This window comes from Octodon degus, unplaced genomic scaffold (genome assembly GCF_000260255.1).
Source record: "Octodon degus isolate 3935 unplaced genomic scaffold, OctDeg1.0 scaffold00058, whole genome shotgun sequence".
In the NCBI taxonomy this organism is placed as follows: domain Eukaryota; kingdom Metazoa; phylum Chordata; class Mammalia; order Rodentia; family Octodontidae; genus Octodon; species Octodon degus.
Window position 1 is genome coordinate 1,424,463 of NW_004524634.1, and position 18,382 is coordinate 1,442,844.

The window sequence follows — 18,382 nt, forward strand, 5'->3', positions numbered from 1 at the left end:
TATCTCAACATATAACAATTATATCTTATTTACATTCAGTGTAGCTTATATGCGTAATGCATGTTGGGTTTTTTTACGAATTTAGGACAGGGTCTCACTATATAACATCAGACTCATAGTGATTCTCCTGTTTTCAACCTCTCAAGCGCTGGGATTACAGTTGTGGTGCGGTGAATCACCATGCCCAGTCTCAATCGCCCTCTCAGAAGGCCCTGGGGGCGGGGCTGACATGGCATGCAAGGGATTGAACCCCAGCCACAGGCTGAAGCAGGCGCGCTAGTCCGCTGAGCTATCTGGCTGGCCCTCTCCTGATTTTAATTCATATGCTTTTCCTAACATTGTACAATTTATGTAGACTTTGGTAATGCAATGAACAAATTGGTTTTTTTCTTTTATGTGGCATTTGCAGATTTATTAGGCATGATATGAAGAGAAAATAGGGAAGAGACTTCAGCTTGAGGAACTGAATGGGGATGTAATGAACAAACTTAAAAAAAATCAAGCAAATTGCTTTTCAGGTGTTGCAGATGCTCGTAAAAGATGGGAAATCTCTTTTTTTTGTGGTGCTGGGGATTGAACTCAGGACCCTACACTTGCCAGGCAAGTGCTTATTCTAATGAGCTATCTCTCCAGCTCCAAGGATGGAAAATCTTTTACTTCACCCAAAGTGAAAGAGAATATGGTACAACGATTCCAGATAATTTGAGTTGCTGAATAACAGAACTAATATAAATAGTGCTTTACAAGACAACATGGTTTATTTAAAAGGCTTATACTTGTTGTGTTTTCTTTTCGTACTAGGAATCGAACTCAAGACCCCTTGCACTTGCCACGTAGGTGCTATGCCACCGAGTGATGTTTTTTTTTTTTTTAAAGGACATATAAAAAATAAAATAAACCAAAAAGGATATAGTCTTTAAAACAGGATTTTCAAATGATTACCTTTAGGTATGTTACAAAGTTAAGAAAATTACCATTTCTGTAATCTCCTAATAACTAGTTTCTCATTGCAATTTGATGAATGGTATAACCTCTCTCTTCAGAAAAATAAATATCTGTATATGTTCATAAAGTGTGGATTCACAGCTGGTGACATAGTTCAGTGGACTAAAGCGCCTGCTTAAGGGGCGCAGGGACCCGGTTTGATCCCAGGAGTGCCATGCCTGCCCTGCCTCCAGGGAGCTCTGAGTGACTGAAAATGGGCATGGTGCCACACGCCTGTAATCCCAGCACTTGGGAGGCTGAAAACAGGAGGAATCACTATGAGTCCAATCTGTGCAGTGAGACCCTATACTAGATACATAAATAAAATCTTAAGAAGCAATAAACAGTATTTAAAGATCAGAGAATAATCAGGAACATTGACTCAACCATAATTTGTCAGCACTGGAGCTTATTACTACATTAAGGTCATCTTCTAAAAACCTTACTAGGTAAAAAATGAAGTATCTATCCTGCCTTCTCAGTAGAACTTCTTAACAGTGTGATCTAATGGCCTCTGTTAATCAGGAAAAGCTCTCCTTTACAGAAGTTTAGCTAATAAACATACGAGGACAGTAGTAACAATATATAAGCCCTAGTGGGTTGACTTATGTTAAAAGCATTGAGGGAAAGACTGGTGCAGAAATGTCTACTGACAGTAAAAAATTAATCAATTTTTTGGGGGGTCAGTACCAGGTGGGAATAGAATTTAGAAACTCCAGGGCCAGGGAGATAGCTCAGTATAATAAGCGCTTGCCTGGCAAGCACATGGTCCTGAGTTCAATCCCTGGAACTGAAAAAAAAAAGTTTCAATTCTTTACTTCTTGAAGAAGAGTTGGCTTTAGAGACTTCTACCCAACAGGTTATCCTAAGGAAAAAGCAGTCACTGTAGAGTGGAGAAACAGTACCCTTCAGATGTGTCAAGGTTATAAAATCTCTCCTTAGGTATCAAAGCAGAGTAGTCATGACAATTACATGTAATGTGGTATTCTACATTGGATTCTGGAATAGAAAAAGTCTTAGAAGTGGGGAAGTTGGAATAAACCCTGTTTACACCACTGTACCAATATCACTTTGTTTTATGTTACTCAGTCTGGTCAAAAACTCCCGAGATCAAATATCCTCTCACCTCAGCCTCCGGAGGGTTGCAACTAAATGCAAGTGCTACCACATGGTCTAAAGTTATTTATTTATTTATTTATTTATTTAGGTACTGGAAATTGAACTCACGATCTTGTGCTAGCCAGGCAGGTATTTGTGCCACTGAGCTATATCCCTGGCCCAATTTTTATTTCAGATCTTGTACTATGGTTGTATAAGCTGTAACACTGAGAAGCTGAGTGAGGGTTCTGCAAGAGAACTCTGTGCTAGCTCCACAAACTTGTGCTAGTCTTACCAACTTTTGTCCCTATGAGAAATTCCGAGCCTGGCATAGTGACGTACGCCTATTAATCCCAGAAATCTAGGAGGCTAAGGCTGTAGGATCACAAATTGAAGCCCAGCCTGGGCAACCAAGTGAGACCTGGTCTTAAAAATTGGACTGAGGAATAAAAATGGGTTGAGGATAAAGCTTAGTGACGGTTTGTAGTTCAAAACAAGGGAGGAGGAAGGAGGGAGGGAGGGAAGTATACTGTGTCAGTCTGTTGGTGCATGCCTTCAATCCCAGCACTAGGGAGGCCGAGTCAGAAGCAGGAGGATCTCAAGTTCAACACCATCTTGAACTGTATAGTGTCTCAGAAACCAAACACACAAAATAGTCATTACTATCTTTACATTTATTTATTCATTCATTCATTCACGTAATGGGGCCTGTTATACTCTATGAGCTCTTAGAACCTTTCTCAATGAACTCTATATGCAACTATAGGCTCTTCAGAGGAAGTTGCACATAAAACTCTCTCTCAACTTTGGACGTCATTGCAATAAATTACAAATACCATATATAGTACAACAGCTTTATACCGAAGAAATCAGATGCTAAAACCTTATTCTTCATTGTGCAAGTAAACAAACATGGGGACTGGATCCAGTACATTAATATTCTGGATTTCACTTCAAATTTTTATAAGCATCTATTTTTTTGAGATAAGGTTTCATTATGTAGTGCTGGCTGGCCTTTAACTCACAGCAATTCTCCTGCCTCACCTTCCTGAGTGCAGGATTACAGGTGTGAGCCACCATGCCCAGCTAAATATTTTAATGTTACTTTCTGAGTCTATTTGCTAAATAAATAGTTTGAGGTACCCCCCAAATATAAATCTTTTTTTTTTTTGTATTTTAGGGAAGGGTCTATAGGGTGTACAGGGTCTCACTACTAGATCGGACTTGTAGTGATCTGCCTGTTTACAGCCTCCCAAGCTGGGATTACTGGTGTACACCACCATGCCCAGTCTCACACCACTATGGGGGCGGGGTCAGCACAGAGGGCCCAAGATCGAACCCTGGCTCCTGCACCTGCTTGCAAGTGCTTTAATCTGCTGTGTTATTCAGCTGGCCCCCTACGTTCTTTTTATATCCAAGATACTTCCTTTTTTAAAAAAATGTATTTGGTATTGGGGCTCACTACTATGCAGCCTCCTCAGTGCTGGGATTACAGGCACATACCAGACTGGTCTCTTGTTGACAGGCTCAGTATACCTGAGGGATGGGGCCAGCGCAGCATGTAGTGCTAGGGATCGAACCCTGTCCCTGCACTTGCTTAAGCAGGCATTTAGTCTGCTGAGCTATCTTACCAGTCCTTCCAAGATACCTTTTTTTTTGTTTTTTGTAGTTAGAATAAGGATTTTTTTTTGTTCCTCGCATGCCTTCAGGGCACGTTTGGCCAGTGGGAGAGTTGTGAGGTTCGAACTCCAGCCACCTCAGGCTGACAGCTTTGTGGAAGCAGCCACTTAAAGGACTGAGCTAGGCCCAGGCCCCCATGTTTTTTGTAGTTAGGACAGGGTGTACAGGGTTTCACTGTGTAGATTGGATTTGTAGTGATTCTCCTGTTTACAGCCTCCCAAGTGCTGGGATTACAGGCATGCGCCACCATGCCCAGTCTCAATCACTTCTCAGCAGAGCCTGGGGGCGGGACCAGCATACAGACCTGGGGCTCGAACTGCTGACTCCTCCATCTGCTTAAGCAGGAGCTTTAATCCACTGGGCTATTTGGCCGGCCCTCCAAGATACTTTCAATGAAAAAGTAAACAAGTTTCTTACACTCTATAAAAAATGTTTTACAGTTTACAGTTTGTCCTCATTTTTACATATAAATGTTTTAGTTTTTCCAATTTGTCATACTATTTTGTTTCTGAGGCTAAAGAATTTCCTATTTGAAGTACAGATTGAAGTTTTATGTATCATTGTTTTTTTTTTCCTTTTGGATCCCTTTCTATTTTAAGAGACATTATCACTATGGCAGAGCCTGACTGCCTACAGAAGCTGAAAATGCCACGTAGGTTTTGTAGGCCTCCTTAAGCTAAAGTATGTACACTTGATGCAAGGCAGGTCGGAGATAACAGTAGTATTGGGCGCAGACCTCATAGAGAAGGCTCTAAAAGCAGATTGCTGGGCACAGTGATACATTGTCTGCAATCAGCTACTTGAGAAATGGAAACAGGAGAATCCCACATTTAAGGCCAACCTGGGCAATTCAGTAAAATCTGAGTTTTAGGGTTTTTAAAATTTAATTTTATTTTCTGTATTTTTAAAGTGTCTACAGGGAGTTCAGGGTTTCACTACTAGATCGACTCGTAGTGATCTGCCTGTTCACAGCCTCCCAAGAGCTGGGATTATAGGCATGTGCTACCATGCCCAGTCTCCATTGCAGTCTCAGCACGCCATGGGGGCAGGGCCAGTACAGCAGGCCCAGAGATTGAACCCCTGGCTCCTGTGCCTGCTTGCAGGTGCTTTAATCCGCTGAGCTATTTGGCCGGCCCCTGAGTTTTAGGTTTAAAAATAAAAATAATAAAAATTAAAACCTAAAAAAAGGGCCAGTGCGGTGGTGCAGACCTACAGTCTCAGAACTCAGAAGGCTGATAAGGCAGGAGGTTCGCAGGCCAAGAGGTTCACTCTGAACTCAAGGATAGCCTGGGCTACACGGTGATTGGTTTCAAGACCAGCCTTAACAACTCAGCAAGATCCTGTTTTAAAAAAACAAAGACAAGGCAGAGGAGATAGCTCGGTTGTCTAAGTGCCTGCCTGGCAAGCACAAGAACCAGGGTTTGCTCCCCAGTACAACTGTGCTGGCCCTAGGAGTACCATGCCAGCCACTGAAACCAAGGTACTGGCTCAGGCCTATAATCCCAGCACTGGAGAGGCTGAAACAGGAGGATCACTAAACGCCTGAGCTGCATAGTGAGACCCTGTACCACATACATACATTCATACATGATTATAAAACAAAAGCATAAAAAAAAAACAAGAAATAAATCAATAAAAATTTAAAAAGATGCAAATGATGGGTGTGTTAGGTTTAAAAATAAATAATCTGTGGTACAGCACTTGGGAGGCTGAGGCAGGAGGATCATTAATTTCAAGACAAGCCTGGGCTACGAAGTGAGCTCATTTCCCACCTGAACAGTGAGACACTGTCTCAAAGAGACAAAAAAATAAAATAAAATGATGCAAGCTACATAGCTCACTGGAAAGAATACTTTTGGTATTAAAAGTATTCACTTCCGTGACAATAGCCAGACCCTCATGTCCAGGGAAGCTGTGGCATCTCACCCTCAGTGGTTATGGTAGCAGCATCCTTCTTGGGATAGTCCATGGGGTGATTATGATCACGACCTGAATAATGTGATGCAAGATCATGTGATAGTCTTCTTTTTCCTAAATGTCTTCCAAGCCAAGTTCCATGTCTTTCCTGCAAATTCTGAGAGCCTAATATATTTTAATATTCTTTTTATGTTTAAGTTATTTTTCCTGATACTTATTTTTGGGGTGTGGTACCAGTAATTGAACTCAGGAACTCATACTTGCCAGGCAGGCACTGCGCTGTTGAGCTAAATCCCCAGCCCCTTGATATTTGGTGGAGGGCAGTACTGGGAATTGAATCCAAGGCCTCACTATTTTTTTTTTTTTTACATTTTGAGGTTTCACTAAATTGCCCAGGCTGATGGCTGATCTTGCACTTGGAACCCTTGTACCTCAGCTTCCCAGCAGCTGGGACTATTACAGTGTGTACCACCATATCCAGCTTTGAAATATCTTTTTAGCTACTCCATGGGCACTTTGCTTATAGCAAGGACTGTCCTATGTTAGCATTTACTATCATACATCTGACATCATTTATCAATCTTGTGCAAAAGTGCAAAGTAAAAACAGAAGTAGAAGAGAATTATTAAGACAATGAACTAGAAAATATCAAGTTTGTTTTGTTGTTAAAGCAAAATGTGATGTGGCCTCACAATTCTGGCGACTGCAAAGTCCAAATGGCATGCTGTTGGCATCTGATGAGATCCCCTGGCTACATCACAACACACTGGAGAAGTGAAAAAAGAAGTAGCCATATACAGAAGACACCTAGTATGTGGGTTGTTCTTTTAACAGTCTTGCAAGAACTACTTGACCCCCATGACCTCCCCATTCTTCAGTAGGTTCCATCTCTTAAAGGTTCCACCACATCTTAACATTGCCACACCAGGGACCACGCTCCCAGGACATGCACATTCAAACAACAGCATGTCTTCCTTGGGCAACTGGATAAATATGAACATAAACTGTATTGATTAAAACCGTATCTGTAGGGGGCCTGGCCTTAGCTCAGGCCTTTAAGTGGCTGCTTCCACAAAGCTGTCAGCCTCAGGTTGCTGGAGTTCGAACCTCACACCTCTCCAGCTGCCAAAAGTGCCCTTAAGGCATTCGAGGAACAAAAACAAAACAAGAAAAAAAAAACTGTATCTGTAACTGGGAATGCAGCTCAATGAAAGCACAGTGCCTACGAGTTTACCACTCACAAACACCTGGGTCTGATTCTCTGTACTACATGTAAATAATAATAATAAATCAGTATAATCTGCTTTCTGGGAAGACCTGCACTATTCTCATGAGAATATCCTTGGGTTTTTTTGGTACCAGCAATTGAACTCAGGATCTTGAGCTTGTTCTTACAAAATAAGCAGTATTTAAGCCTAAAATGTCATGTCTTCAAATAAATCATATGCTTCAGTCTCCAAAATAAGGCAAATCTGACTATTACACTATTTTTATAGCTTTTCTGTAATTTTTCAAAATCAGTAATATACATTAAAAAGTAGTATCTAAGAAGTGAGATCCAATGCTACTAGTAAAAACATGACAGGTCTAAAACAAATAGAATTTCAGGTCCCCTTAATACTTGTTAACAACAATTTGTTAACAATCTTGGAGGCTGGGGCAGTAGTGGTACATGCCTTTTTTTTTTTTTTTTTTTTAATTTTTATTTTTAAGTCAGGACCTTGTTATGTAGTATAGGCTGGCCTTGAACTCAAGAGCAATCCTACTTATGTATCCTGAGACCTGGAATTACAGGTGTGTACTATACCTGGCTCTAGTACATCTTTCATTTGTAGTTAAGACCACACACAGAAATCAGTTTGAACAAATGTATTCTATAGCTGTAAATCTCAAAGGCTATACAAGCGCAAGACTTTTACTTCTATTTTGCAGCAAACCTGCTTGTTTTGTTCAATCAGGGTCTCACTATGTAATTCGACTGGCCTTGGACTCCTGGAGATCCTGAGTGCTGACATATGCCATCATGCCAAGCTCAACAAACTAACATTTTAGGTGACTAATACTGTACATTCTAAAGTAGACTCACTTGCTATTTGTCAGTGTCATACGATACAGCTGATCTACTGGTAATTCCTGTTGCTAGATTTTTCAAAACATATCCAAAATCTAACCAATTCTTATCACTTCTACCAGTACTGAGATATAAGCCACCCTTCTGTCCTTTGCTCAGACCAAGTTTATTTTACTTTGCCCTTTTAGCGATTAAGACATGACTCCTCTGTTATGGGTTCTATCATCCTCCAGATAAAAGACATAGTCCTCATAGGGCCACGTATGATGAGAAGCCCTTCAAATCTCCCCTTAAGCCTTGCTCCCTCATTCTAATCAATTTTCTACTCTTCACCCTCCTCTGGTTACCCAATAAGCATGGGCCACTGGCTTCTTCAAGAAAGCTTCTCTCTCAACTATATGCATGGCTCTCTCACCTGTAATTTTCTACTGAAGTGTCACTTACCAAAGCGACTTTACGATCTTTATTATGGTCTCCCATTCTCCCTACTGGCATTATTTTTTCTCCATAGCCCTTATCAAAACCTGACATATTGAGCCAGAAAGATAGCTCAGTAGAATAAGCGCTTAACTGGCAAGGCCAGGGGCCTCGGTTCAATACCATGTTCCAGGAGATGGGGAGGAAGGTGACATTGAATCATTGGGGCCAGGGAGATGGCTCAGTGGAATAAGTGCTTCCTTGGCAAGCACAAGGGTGTGAGTTCAATCCCCGGTTCCGCAAAACAAAACAAAAAAAACCCTGACATGTTAATGTAAGCTCTTAAATGACCTGTTGTACATCTTGGTATCACCAGTTCTAAGAACAATGAAATCCGTGGGATATGCTCTCAAATATTGCTGAATGACTGTAATGTTGCTTTTTGTTGTTGTTGCAGTGTTGGTGACTGAACCCAGGGGTGATCTACCACTGAGCTTATATACCTAGCCCTTTTCATTTTTGAGTCTCGCTAGGTTGTCCAAGCTGAGCTAACTCGTGGTCCTCCTTACCTCAGCCTCCTGAATAGGATTATAGGTATGGACCACTGCTTCTAGCTTGCATACTAATAGTTATTTGGAAGTATTTTAAGTATTCTCCAATAATTAAATATTTCACTTTAGGTAACATATACCCCAGCAACCTAATTTATAGTTAAAAATGAACAATCATATTCAACTCAACACAAAATAGGTATTTCATTCAGATTACAAGGCCAAAGGCATTTGGAGAAGAGAGGGGGTAGACAATAAGATGAAATATACACAGTGTGACAGAAACCTATATTATATTACTAGACAGTAATTACTCAGCTGGAGGCTTTAAGGTTGCTGTATAATTTATAGACCTACATTCTCAGCAAACGAGAAAGCTACACAATAACCATATAGTTCCTTCATATTTTCTTCCTTTCTTTTGGCTGAACCAGGGATTTTGAACCTAGGCCCTTGTGCTTGCCAGGGAAGATCTTATTCTGAGCTATCTCCCTGGCCCCCACATAGTTATTTCTAGAGTACTCAGACTTTTTTTTGAGACAAGATCTCACTATGTAGTCCAGGATGGATTCAAATTCAGTGAAATTCCTGCCTCAGCCTCCCAGGTGCTGGAATTACAGACATGGACTATCATGACTGGCCTTATATGCCTTTGAGAGTAACAACACTAAGATGTCTGGCTCTGAGGGAATTAGCAATCATCAGCTAACACCAACATTTTTTTTTAAGTTTAGTGTGCAGCTTTTAATTAATAAATCACGTTTTTAAAGACCAAGGCCAAATCAGATTCACTATACATTTTTATTTTTTCATTTAGACAATTGAAGTTTATACATGAGAATAGCATGTATACATTACCCATTCACTCACTACACAGGTTTGAACTTTTTAATTGTTATCTTGAATCTCAAAATATATTTAATGTAGCAAAGTTTTATCAAAGGAAGAAAAAGAAACAGGCTGTATGGCAAAGTAAAAGTAGGGAGAGAAGGATAACCCAGAAGTGTAACAGCAGCCACCAAAGAAGGGTAACAGAGTAGCCTAGACTATGTTTGTGAAGAATTACCCACAAGAAACTGAATCCTGAACAAGGTGCTACTGAACTCTGAGATGGGGCAAATCTCCTCTGAGCCATTTAGGAAAACAGGTGATGATAAAATTCCGACTATTTTGTTCTCAACACTGAGCAAAATTTCATTTCACTTCTACCAATTGTACTAGATTTTTAAATGAATTTATTACTCACTGATCACAAACTAGATAGTGTGCTAAGCACAAATTAAAAGCCTCTGACTTCTAGAACCATTACAGCAAGCAACAGTAAAAATACTGCCAAGCAAACTTAAAAGAGAATGGAATCTTTCCCTCAATCAAGATGGGCCTGACTGGAAGAACTGGGGTTCTGGCTGAGGAATGGAAGCAGGTAATAGGAAATTCCAGATCATGGACTACTTTAGGGAGAAGGAAAACAACACCAAAAAAAACCCCAAAGGCACTCCCAAAATTTAAATGGGGTGTTTTAGTAAGGGACACAAGGCAAAATTATTTAGTGTTGAGTTAAAAGCCAAGGACAGTACAGTTTCAAAATAAAGACCAAAAAGGGGTATGACTGTGGGTTAGTCAAATTCTGAGCTTTTTCTTGGCTACAAATTCGAGTAGAGTTCTAATGAGAATTAAATGAGCTTGTGTAGTACTTAATAAAGAGCCTGGCACATACAAAGCATCCAATAAGTAGGAATCAACAAAACTCCATTATTTTCCCTGTCAAAAGTTAGACCCTTTACTCCACTGTAGAACTATTTAACTACCTGCTTTTGTAGACTGGTGTGAGAATGCTGAGTTGTCATTATCTGCTACTGTCAAATCCATGTACTACAAAGTTAAGTCCCCTGATAGTTCTAGCAGTTTCTGATATTACAGAATAATAATTTTAATGTAAAGATATTTTAAAATGAGTAGGGCTTAACCCAATGTTATCACACCTCTAGCTATGATACAAGAGGAACAAGTTTCCATAAACAGCAGGAATTTAACAGGTTTTGTTTGGGGGTGGGGTGGGGAATAATCGTTTAAAGATACAACTTTTCCAAACACAAAGGTCATGTTTAACAGTTGATTTTTTTTTTTTTTTTTTCTTTTGAGGCAGGGTCTCGCTATACAATTCAGGCTGGTCTTGAATTCACAATTCTCCAGCCCCATCCACACACTGGGATTACAGGAATGCGCCCGGCTAATCGCTTTTGCATTCTTATTAAAAAGATGCTCAAAGGTAACAGATCTTCAAATAAACTAACAAAGTATTTAAACTACTAAGAAAACAAAGTGTAACTGTAACTTCATACATTAGAAATATTAACTTAAAACAAACTTGGTGATGAAAAAATGCACATACTTCAGAACTCCAATCTGGAGATATCAAAAAAAAATTTTTTTAAAACCCTTAAAAGTGTATTTTTAATGCACTGGGTCTTCAAACTGCCAACATTTCAAGAATAAAAAACAAAAGCTAGATCAAGAATTCATTGAAATGTTAACTATGTGAGAGGGCACGTTAAATCTGTTTCACTTTACCATCTGTATGCATTCCGTAACAAACATTACGTTGCAAATTTCAAATACACAAAATAAAATTTAAAAGCAAATAAAAACACTGAAGCTCCCCTTTTTATCGTTTGCGAGAAATGCAACAAAGGGAAGATCATCCAATAATACAGTACTACTTTGAAAAACAAAGAATGCAGTTGGGGAGGCTGCGTGACAAAGGCACCCCAAGCTCAGATCATTTAACAGGGCTAAAAACTCTCACGACTTGATAAATATTTATCAACGGTTGCTTCATAAAAACTTTGATCAGTAAGTTGTCAATCAAGAGCTGTAGGCGACTATAAACCTGTATTAAATCCACTTCCCCTCAGCAGATTTAATCCTCCGGGTGAGATTTCATTTTTAAAAAAGTTTGAAAATCCTTGGGGTGTCCGGTTAGGCTTTTTGGTCCAGGGTCGGGGGTGCTACAGAAGGAAAGCCAAGGAGAGGCTAAAGAAAGATGTTTGGCTTTTTTCCAGCTGGCAAATACATGAATGAAGTTTACCTCAAGTCTCAAGGGGGGAGAAATCCTATCAAAGCAAAGAAAACGAAAGGCAGTGTGTCAGGAGGAAATTAAATGAAATTAAGGCTAAGACTAAGAAGAGGCGTGTGGGGGAATCGAGAGCACCGCACATAAGGCAGCTTCGCCGCGTTCTAAACACCGGTTTGAATTAAAAAGTCTTTCTGCAGGTCTAAGCGCGAGCGAGGGCGCGCGGGGCCCGGCCACGCGGGGTGCAGGTGCGGCGCGGGGAGCCCTGCCGCGGGCTGCGCCTCGCTCCCTCCATCGGTCCTCTCAGCCCGGGTCTCGGCTCTGAGCATCCGGCCGTGGGTTAAGGAGAGGAACCACGATAGCGCGGCGTCCACGGAGAACAATAGGCTGGGAGCGGCGCAGGGCCGAGGCCTCCCTCCGGGACGACCACCATCCCGCCTCCCTCACTGCTGCTCCAGACTCACAGAGTCTTGGGCATCTCGTCCTCCATGGCTGCTGCGGTTGCGGCGGCGCCTCTGGGTCCAGCTCCCTTCCTTTCACTACCTCCCAAATCGTGTGAGCGGCTATGGCTGAGGAATAGCGGGATTTCGCGGCTGACCGGAGGTTACTCCGCCTTCTCCGTCGGCGGCAATTACACTTCAACGCCCGGCCCAGCGCGAACAATGAAGCCCCGCTTCAAGATGGCGGCGAGCCGGGCGCCTGGGAGCAGCCAGCGAGGTGACCCGGCCGCGCAGGCGCAGAGCGGCCTCGTGGGTTTTTTCGCCGCCGCCGCCAGGCTACGCCTCAATCCGTAGTTTCACTTGTTGCGCAGCCGCGCTTCCTCTGGATGGGGGGGGGGGCGACGCAGGCGCAAAGTGAACCACTTGAGGACGCAGTCGAGATTCTTAGAGCTGCAGAACCAAAAATGCTTCGCTAATGAGTAATAATGAAATAGAATATGCAAAGAAATTGGGAACACAAGGAAGAAATAGCCTAACGTGGTTCAAATGCAATTCTAAGATTTCTGTTTTGCAGGGAAGAAAAGATGGTTGCGCCGCCCGGGAATCGAACCCGGGTCGCAAGAATGGGAATCTTGCATGATACCACTACACCAGCGGCGCTCTTGGAAAGGTGGGCTCGCCACAGACTATTAGGACTATGGTCCGGCGCAAGTTCTTGCTTGAGGATGAAATTCATATTTATTTATTCATTAAAAATAAAGTTTATGGCTGGTGAGATGGCTCAGTGGTCTAAAGCACCTACTTAGAACAAGCTTAGCAAAACACAGGGACCACGGTTCAGTCCCCCAGCACCACATGCCAGCCCGCCCCGCCCCCTGGTGGGCTGAGCTGGCCACACACACAGAAATAAAATAAATTTAAAAAAAAAACAAATAAAAAATAAAGTTTATGAATGGTTTCTGCTGTTTTTCTTTTTTATTTGCCTTCCCAATGGAACTAAAAGAAGTGTTTCTGCTTTTCTGTGCCGAAAAAAAAATCTATTTTATTTTATTTTGACTTAAGGATTTCGGTAAGAAGAATATGCCTCTGAGAGCTGGAACAATATTATCAGACACTGGATTTTTCCTTATATTTGTATGTCTTTGATATATTGAATGTGCACTGAAAAGCACTTAATAAATACTTGCTCCTGAAAATTGGCCACGGTCTTAAATCCATCAGTGGATGTACAAACTTCAGCGTTCTCTTAGGAGACAGAATCAGGTCTCTAAAATGTGGGTCAGTGTACTCACTGTGCATTTCATACTGAATTTAGCGAATTATGTGAAATCTAGATTTTAATTATTTAATTATTTAATAATGTTTAATAATTAATAATTTAATTATTTATTGAGGTTTTTTATTTGTTTTGAGATAGTCTCAGTATGCAGTGCAGGCTGGCCTTGGATTTGCTTCGGTAGCCCTGCCTGGCCTCGAACTCATAGTGATCCTCGTGCTTCAGGTTCCCTGAGTGCTGAGATTATAGGCATACAACCCCATGCTCAGCTAAATACATATTTTCAAAATAAAAGAATTTATACATCCAAAAGCATGATATCCTCCTCAAACTAGTTCCTTCAAAATGTGATTTATTTTGGATTTTTGTTTTTGGGATTGTCAGAATTTATTGGATATTCTTCCAAGTATATAAAAAGATATCAATCAGTAGTCTTTTGAGGATAAGACAAATGTTAATAGTTTATAGTATTTTAATATCTTTTTGACACACTGATTAAAAGTGATTTTGAGTTAACTCGGAGCTTTTCTAACACAAATCAATTTTAGAACATGTTTATCCCACAAAATGAATTTTTACCAATCAGCTGTCACTTCACTTCCCATCCCACCTTAATCTCCAACCTGTTAATCTTTCTTACCCTGCAGATTTGCTTAATCTGGACACTTCATATAAATGGAACCATACAGTATGTGGCTACTTGAAACTGGTTTCTTTCACTCAACATTGTGCTTCTAAGATTCATCTACGTTGTAGCACCTATCAGTACTCCATTTCTGTTGCCAAATAAAATGCCATAGAATGAATGGCCTTTTTATTTTAATGTTTATATTTGTTTTGGAGCCAGGATCTTACTATGTGGTCCAGGCTGGCCTCAAAACTCTTGACAATCCTCTAACCTCAACCTCCCTAGTGCTAGGAATACAGGTGTGCGCCTCTGTGTGTGGCTCTATGTGGAACTTTTTAAGCTTTTTTTTTTTTTTTTTTTTTTCCCCAGCGTTGGGCATTGAACAAGCCCCTACGTAAGTAATTCTTTTGTGTGTTGGGAATTGAACTCAGGACCTTGGCTTTGCCAGACAGCATCAGTAATTTTTCAGTACAGTAATATGTTAAGTTACAAAGTAAACCAGGCGTGGTGGGGCATGCCTGTAATCCCAGCCTTTGGGAGGCTGAGGCAGGAGGATTGTTGCAAGTTCGAGACCAGCCTGGACTACTAAGTGAGCTCCAGGCCGGAACTGCATAGCAAGCCCCTGTTTCAAAAAAAAAAGTAAGACATGTTTACTGTTACAAGTGAAATCTATACATGTTCAAGGAAAAGATTACAACAGATTAAAATGTTCTTGTTCTCCTGTTGCAGTAACTGATATGAAAAGATTATTCTGTAAACTCCTACATTTTATCCTATATACACACAGACGCACATACATACAGATACGACTTAGCATGTTTAGTTATTTCACAAACATTACAGACACACTTTACAACTTACTTGTCTTGCTTAAATTACTGGAATGGATGTTGCCAGTGCAGTGGATAGAAATTTGGTTCTTCGCGTGAGTGGATACAGGGGATTGAGCTCAGGGACTCGGGCATGCTAAACACCTGCTGTCACTGAACTACATACCCAGCCCAAGTTTTACTAGTAGCTGCAAAATAGCTTATTGTATGAGTGAGCCATGATTTACTCATTGATAAATTGAATATATTACTGTAATTGGTGTGAGCAGACATTCAAACGACTCTAATTTTTTTTTTCTACTGCAAATAATGTCACAGTCTTAGTTTGTATGTCTTTATAAATGGATCCTTTTATTTCAGTAGGTTTGATTCCCAACAGATTACTGAATTAAATAAATAAAGGCTATAGTCATTCACAGCCTCACCAACAATGCTTGCAAATTGCTCCCTGAGCCCTCCTCCAGTCTTCTTCCATTTTCATTAAGATCTTATTAATCTTATTACATTTTGCCAATATAAGCGATAACAAATATTGCCTGCTTCCTTTAGTTTACAGAGGGCTCAGTATCTCTTCATCTGTGTTTTTACCACTGATGCTTATTCTTTTGTGAATTGACCATTCATACACCTAGTCTGTATTTATATTGAGTGTTTATTTTGAGACAACATCCCAGTCTGTAGTGCAGGCTGGCCTTGGACTTGCTCATGTAGCCAAGCTGGCCTTGTGCTTGTGGTAATCCTCCTGTTTCAGCCTCCCAAATGCTGTATATTGAGTTATTTACTTCATACTAATCTGTAGAGCTCTTTGTATGTCTGTAAGATTAACTACAATTCTTTTGTCTTATTAGTGGAAATACTTTTCCTATGCATGTTTTTGGGGTGGGGGAATCAATCTGTAATGAACCTCTACATTTGGCTGTTTGACCTTACCAACATTTTAAAGGGTGACAATAATGAGGTGTGCTCCATGCTGGCACAACCATCCTTTGGTACAGTTGGAAAAAAGTCCAACAAAATGGGGCCAAGGAGATGGCTCACTGGAATAAGTGCTTCCCTGGCAAGTACACGGTTCTGAGTTCAATCTCCGGTTCTGCCAAAAAAAAAAGCCCAACAAAATTCAAATTTTCTCTTTCTCCTGAAGTTGTGGGCCTTCAAAACTCTGAGATAGCTTTTGTTTTTAATAGGAGATGGTTTCCAAGGGTCCAAGCCATCCATCAAGAGAGAGCCTTCTGTGCCTGTGCACTGTGACTCAGGCTGAGCCAGCAGCTGTCTTGGCATTGTCGACAAGCGCTAGAACCAGAGCAAATGGTGAAAGCTGAGAGAAGAAACAGTTCACCTCGGCTTATCAAGCGGTAGAGGACTTCATGTGTTAGCAGTATTAACCGCAATCTGGTTGTTCTTTGTTTCCTTTTCTTTCTGCTTACCTGCTCTTTGGCTCTCTTGTTCTCTCGCTAGAACGTGTGGCAATCCCCTGCAGCCTTCTTAGTGCTGGGATTGCAGGTGTTACACTTTGTGTCTAGATGTGTCCCCAAAGCCCCACGCAGTCACAGGGCTTTTTCAGAGATGGCGGAATCTAGAGTATGTGATTAAGGGTTGTGTGGTTACTAAATCAGTCCACTAATTGGTACAGCTCTAAGCCCAGTAGTGTGGATAAAATAAAAGGGGCAAAAGGTCTCTTGTTGCTTTTGCTGGCTTCTGCCATGGCGAACGGTTGCCCCATGCCATTCCACCCTGCTCTGCAGCCAGCTGATTATGGACTGACACCTCTATGTACTGTGAGCTAAATTAATCTTTCCTCCCTTCACTTTGGACATTGGGCATTTTGTCTCAGCAAAGAGAGAAAGTAACGAAGACAACAGACATGTACCTCCACCACACCTGACTATTTTACTTTTTTTTTTTAATCCTTTATTTCTTTGTTTGGTACAGGGTCTCACTACACAGCGTGGTGGTATGGCATGCAGTTCTGGGGTTCAAACCTGGGTCCTTGTGCTTGCCATGCAGGCATTTACACGACCCAGCTATCCCCAGTCCCTATTTTACTTTTAAAATTCTTTTCTTTTTGCTGGGCATGTGGTTTATGCTTGTAATTCCACCACTCTAAGCAGGAGAATCTCAGGAAGTTTGAAGCCAACCTGGCCTCCAGAGTGAGCTCAAGTCCAGCCTGGGCTAGATAGAGTAACTCTCTCAAAACACCAAAAAATAAACAAATATAATAAATAAATTCTATCTTTTGTCACCAAAAAATGGTTAGATTTTATTTAGTCCAATATATTTATCTTTTCTGATATTGTCTCTGAATTGTCTGTCATACAGAATAAATATTATTTAGGGCCAGGGATATGGCTCAGTGGCATAAGCATCTGCCTGGAAAGCTCAAGGTCCTGAGTTCAATCCCTGGTACTATAAAAACAAAAAAAAATATAATAAATATCATTTAGAGATCAGCCACCCATTAATTCCCCTAACTAGTTCTTTGTTGACTGGTGCAACCCAGTGGTGAGCTGACACTAAATCTCAGGTCTGCAAACAGAATCGTTCTGTCCATGGATGGTACCATGCTGAGATTTGAAAAGGTGGCAACACTGTCACGAGACCCGCTCTGTGCTGGGAGTTCTGGGAGTTCTGCAGCCAGCCTGCCCTGTGTACCTGGGACTCTCTGAGACAGGTGTATCAACCCGTGCTTTGACACACCTGTTACCTCAGCATCCATTGCCTACGGTCAACCAAGTTGGTGCTGCTGGAGCAACAAAGATAAGTATCAGCTTGACTACTTAGAAAAAGAAAAAAAATGAAATAGGAGGTAAGAAGTTATGAGAATAATTTTCTTCAAGGTAGTTTCAAAAAAGAAAAATTAACTGAACCATGGCAGAATATTCAGTCTGATTATTGTCAATAAATAAAGCAGTATGTTAAGGTAAGGACATATTTTAATCAGTAACATTATTATCAGTAATATTGCAATAGTGTAAATTCCAGTGAAAACTGAACTCTATTTGTATGAGTCCAAAGGTGACAACTGGACATTTAACTTATTTTAGATTTATTATTTTATTTATTACTGGTACGTGTTTGTAGTACATAAAGATTGCATTCATTGTGGCATGACTGGATATTTTATAGGGAGGTTGAGGCAGTAGAGAAGAGAAGAGAGGATCAGAAGTTAGGGCACTGAAAAATTAAAAGCAGGAAGCAGAAGTTGGTCTGTGTGCAGCAGGTCTGTGTTTGTTGATGGGCTCTTATCTGGGTTAACTGGCTCCCAGTTACCCTTTTCACCTGCTAGAGAGGCTGGGAGATAGGAGGCCTACCTCCAGACTTTGACTGGGTCAACAGTAAATTCTTGGCAGTTCTTTTCAGAGGGAACAGGGCTAATGTAGAAGTGCACCTTTGATCTACTGTACACTATGTGAAAGCTTT

General features: G+C 40.9%; 1 protein-coding gene and 1 non-coding gene across 12 annotated transcripts in view; both read right to left on the reverse strand.

Annotated features, from left to right (window-relative positions):
- Positions 1–12,643, reverse strand: part of Tia1 (TIA1 cytotoxic granule associated RNA binding protein) — a 37,743-nt gene extending 25,100 nt beyond the window's left edge. For 7 of the 11 annotated variants that reach the window (XR_002821654.1, XM_023718371.1, XM_023718374.1 and 4 more), the window contains exon 1: positions 12,256–12,525. Coding sequence is in view for 9 of the 11 variants with exons in the window: in XM_023718371.1 (XP_023574139.1) it covers positions 12,256–12,281 (26 nt within the window). In the remaining 2 variants the exon portion in view is untranslated. Of the gene's footprint in view, positions 1–12,255 lie in introns of all 11 variants that reach the window. The other 4 variants (XM_023718372.1, XM_004634051.2, XM_023718376.1 and 1 more) reach the window with 1 other exon arrangement.
- Positions 12,644–12,820: 177 nt separating this feature from the next.
- Positions 12,821–12,891, reverse strand: Trnag-ccc. Its single transcript has one exon. It is a non-coding gene; the product is annotated as a tRNA-Gly (tRNA).
- Positions 12,892–18,382: the final 5,491 nt, after the last annotated feature.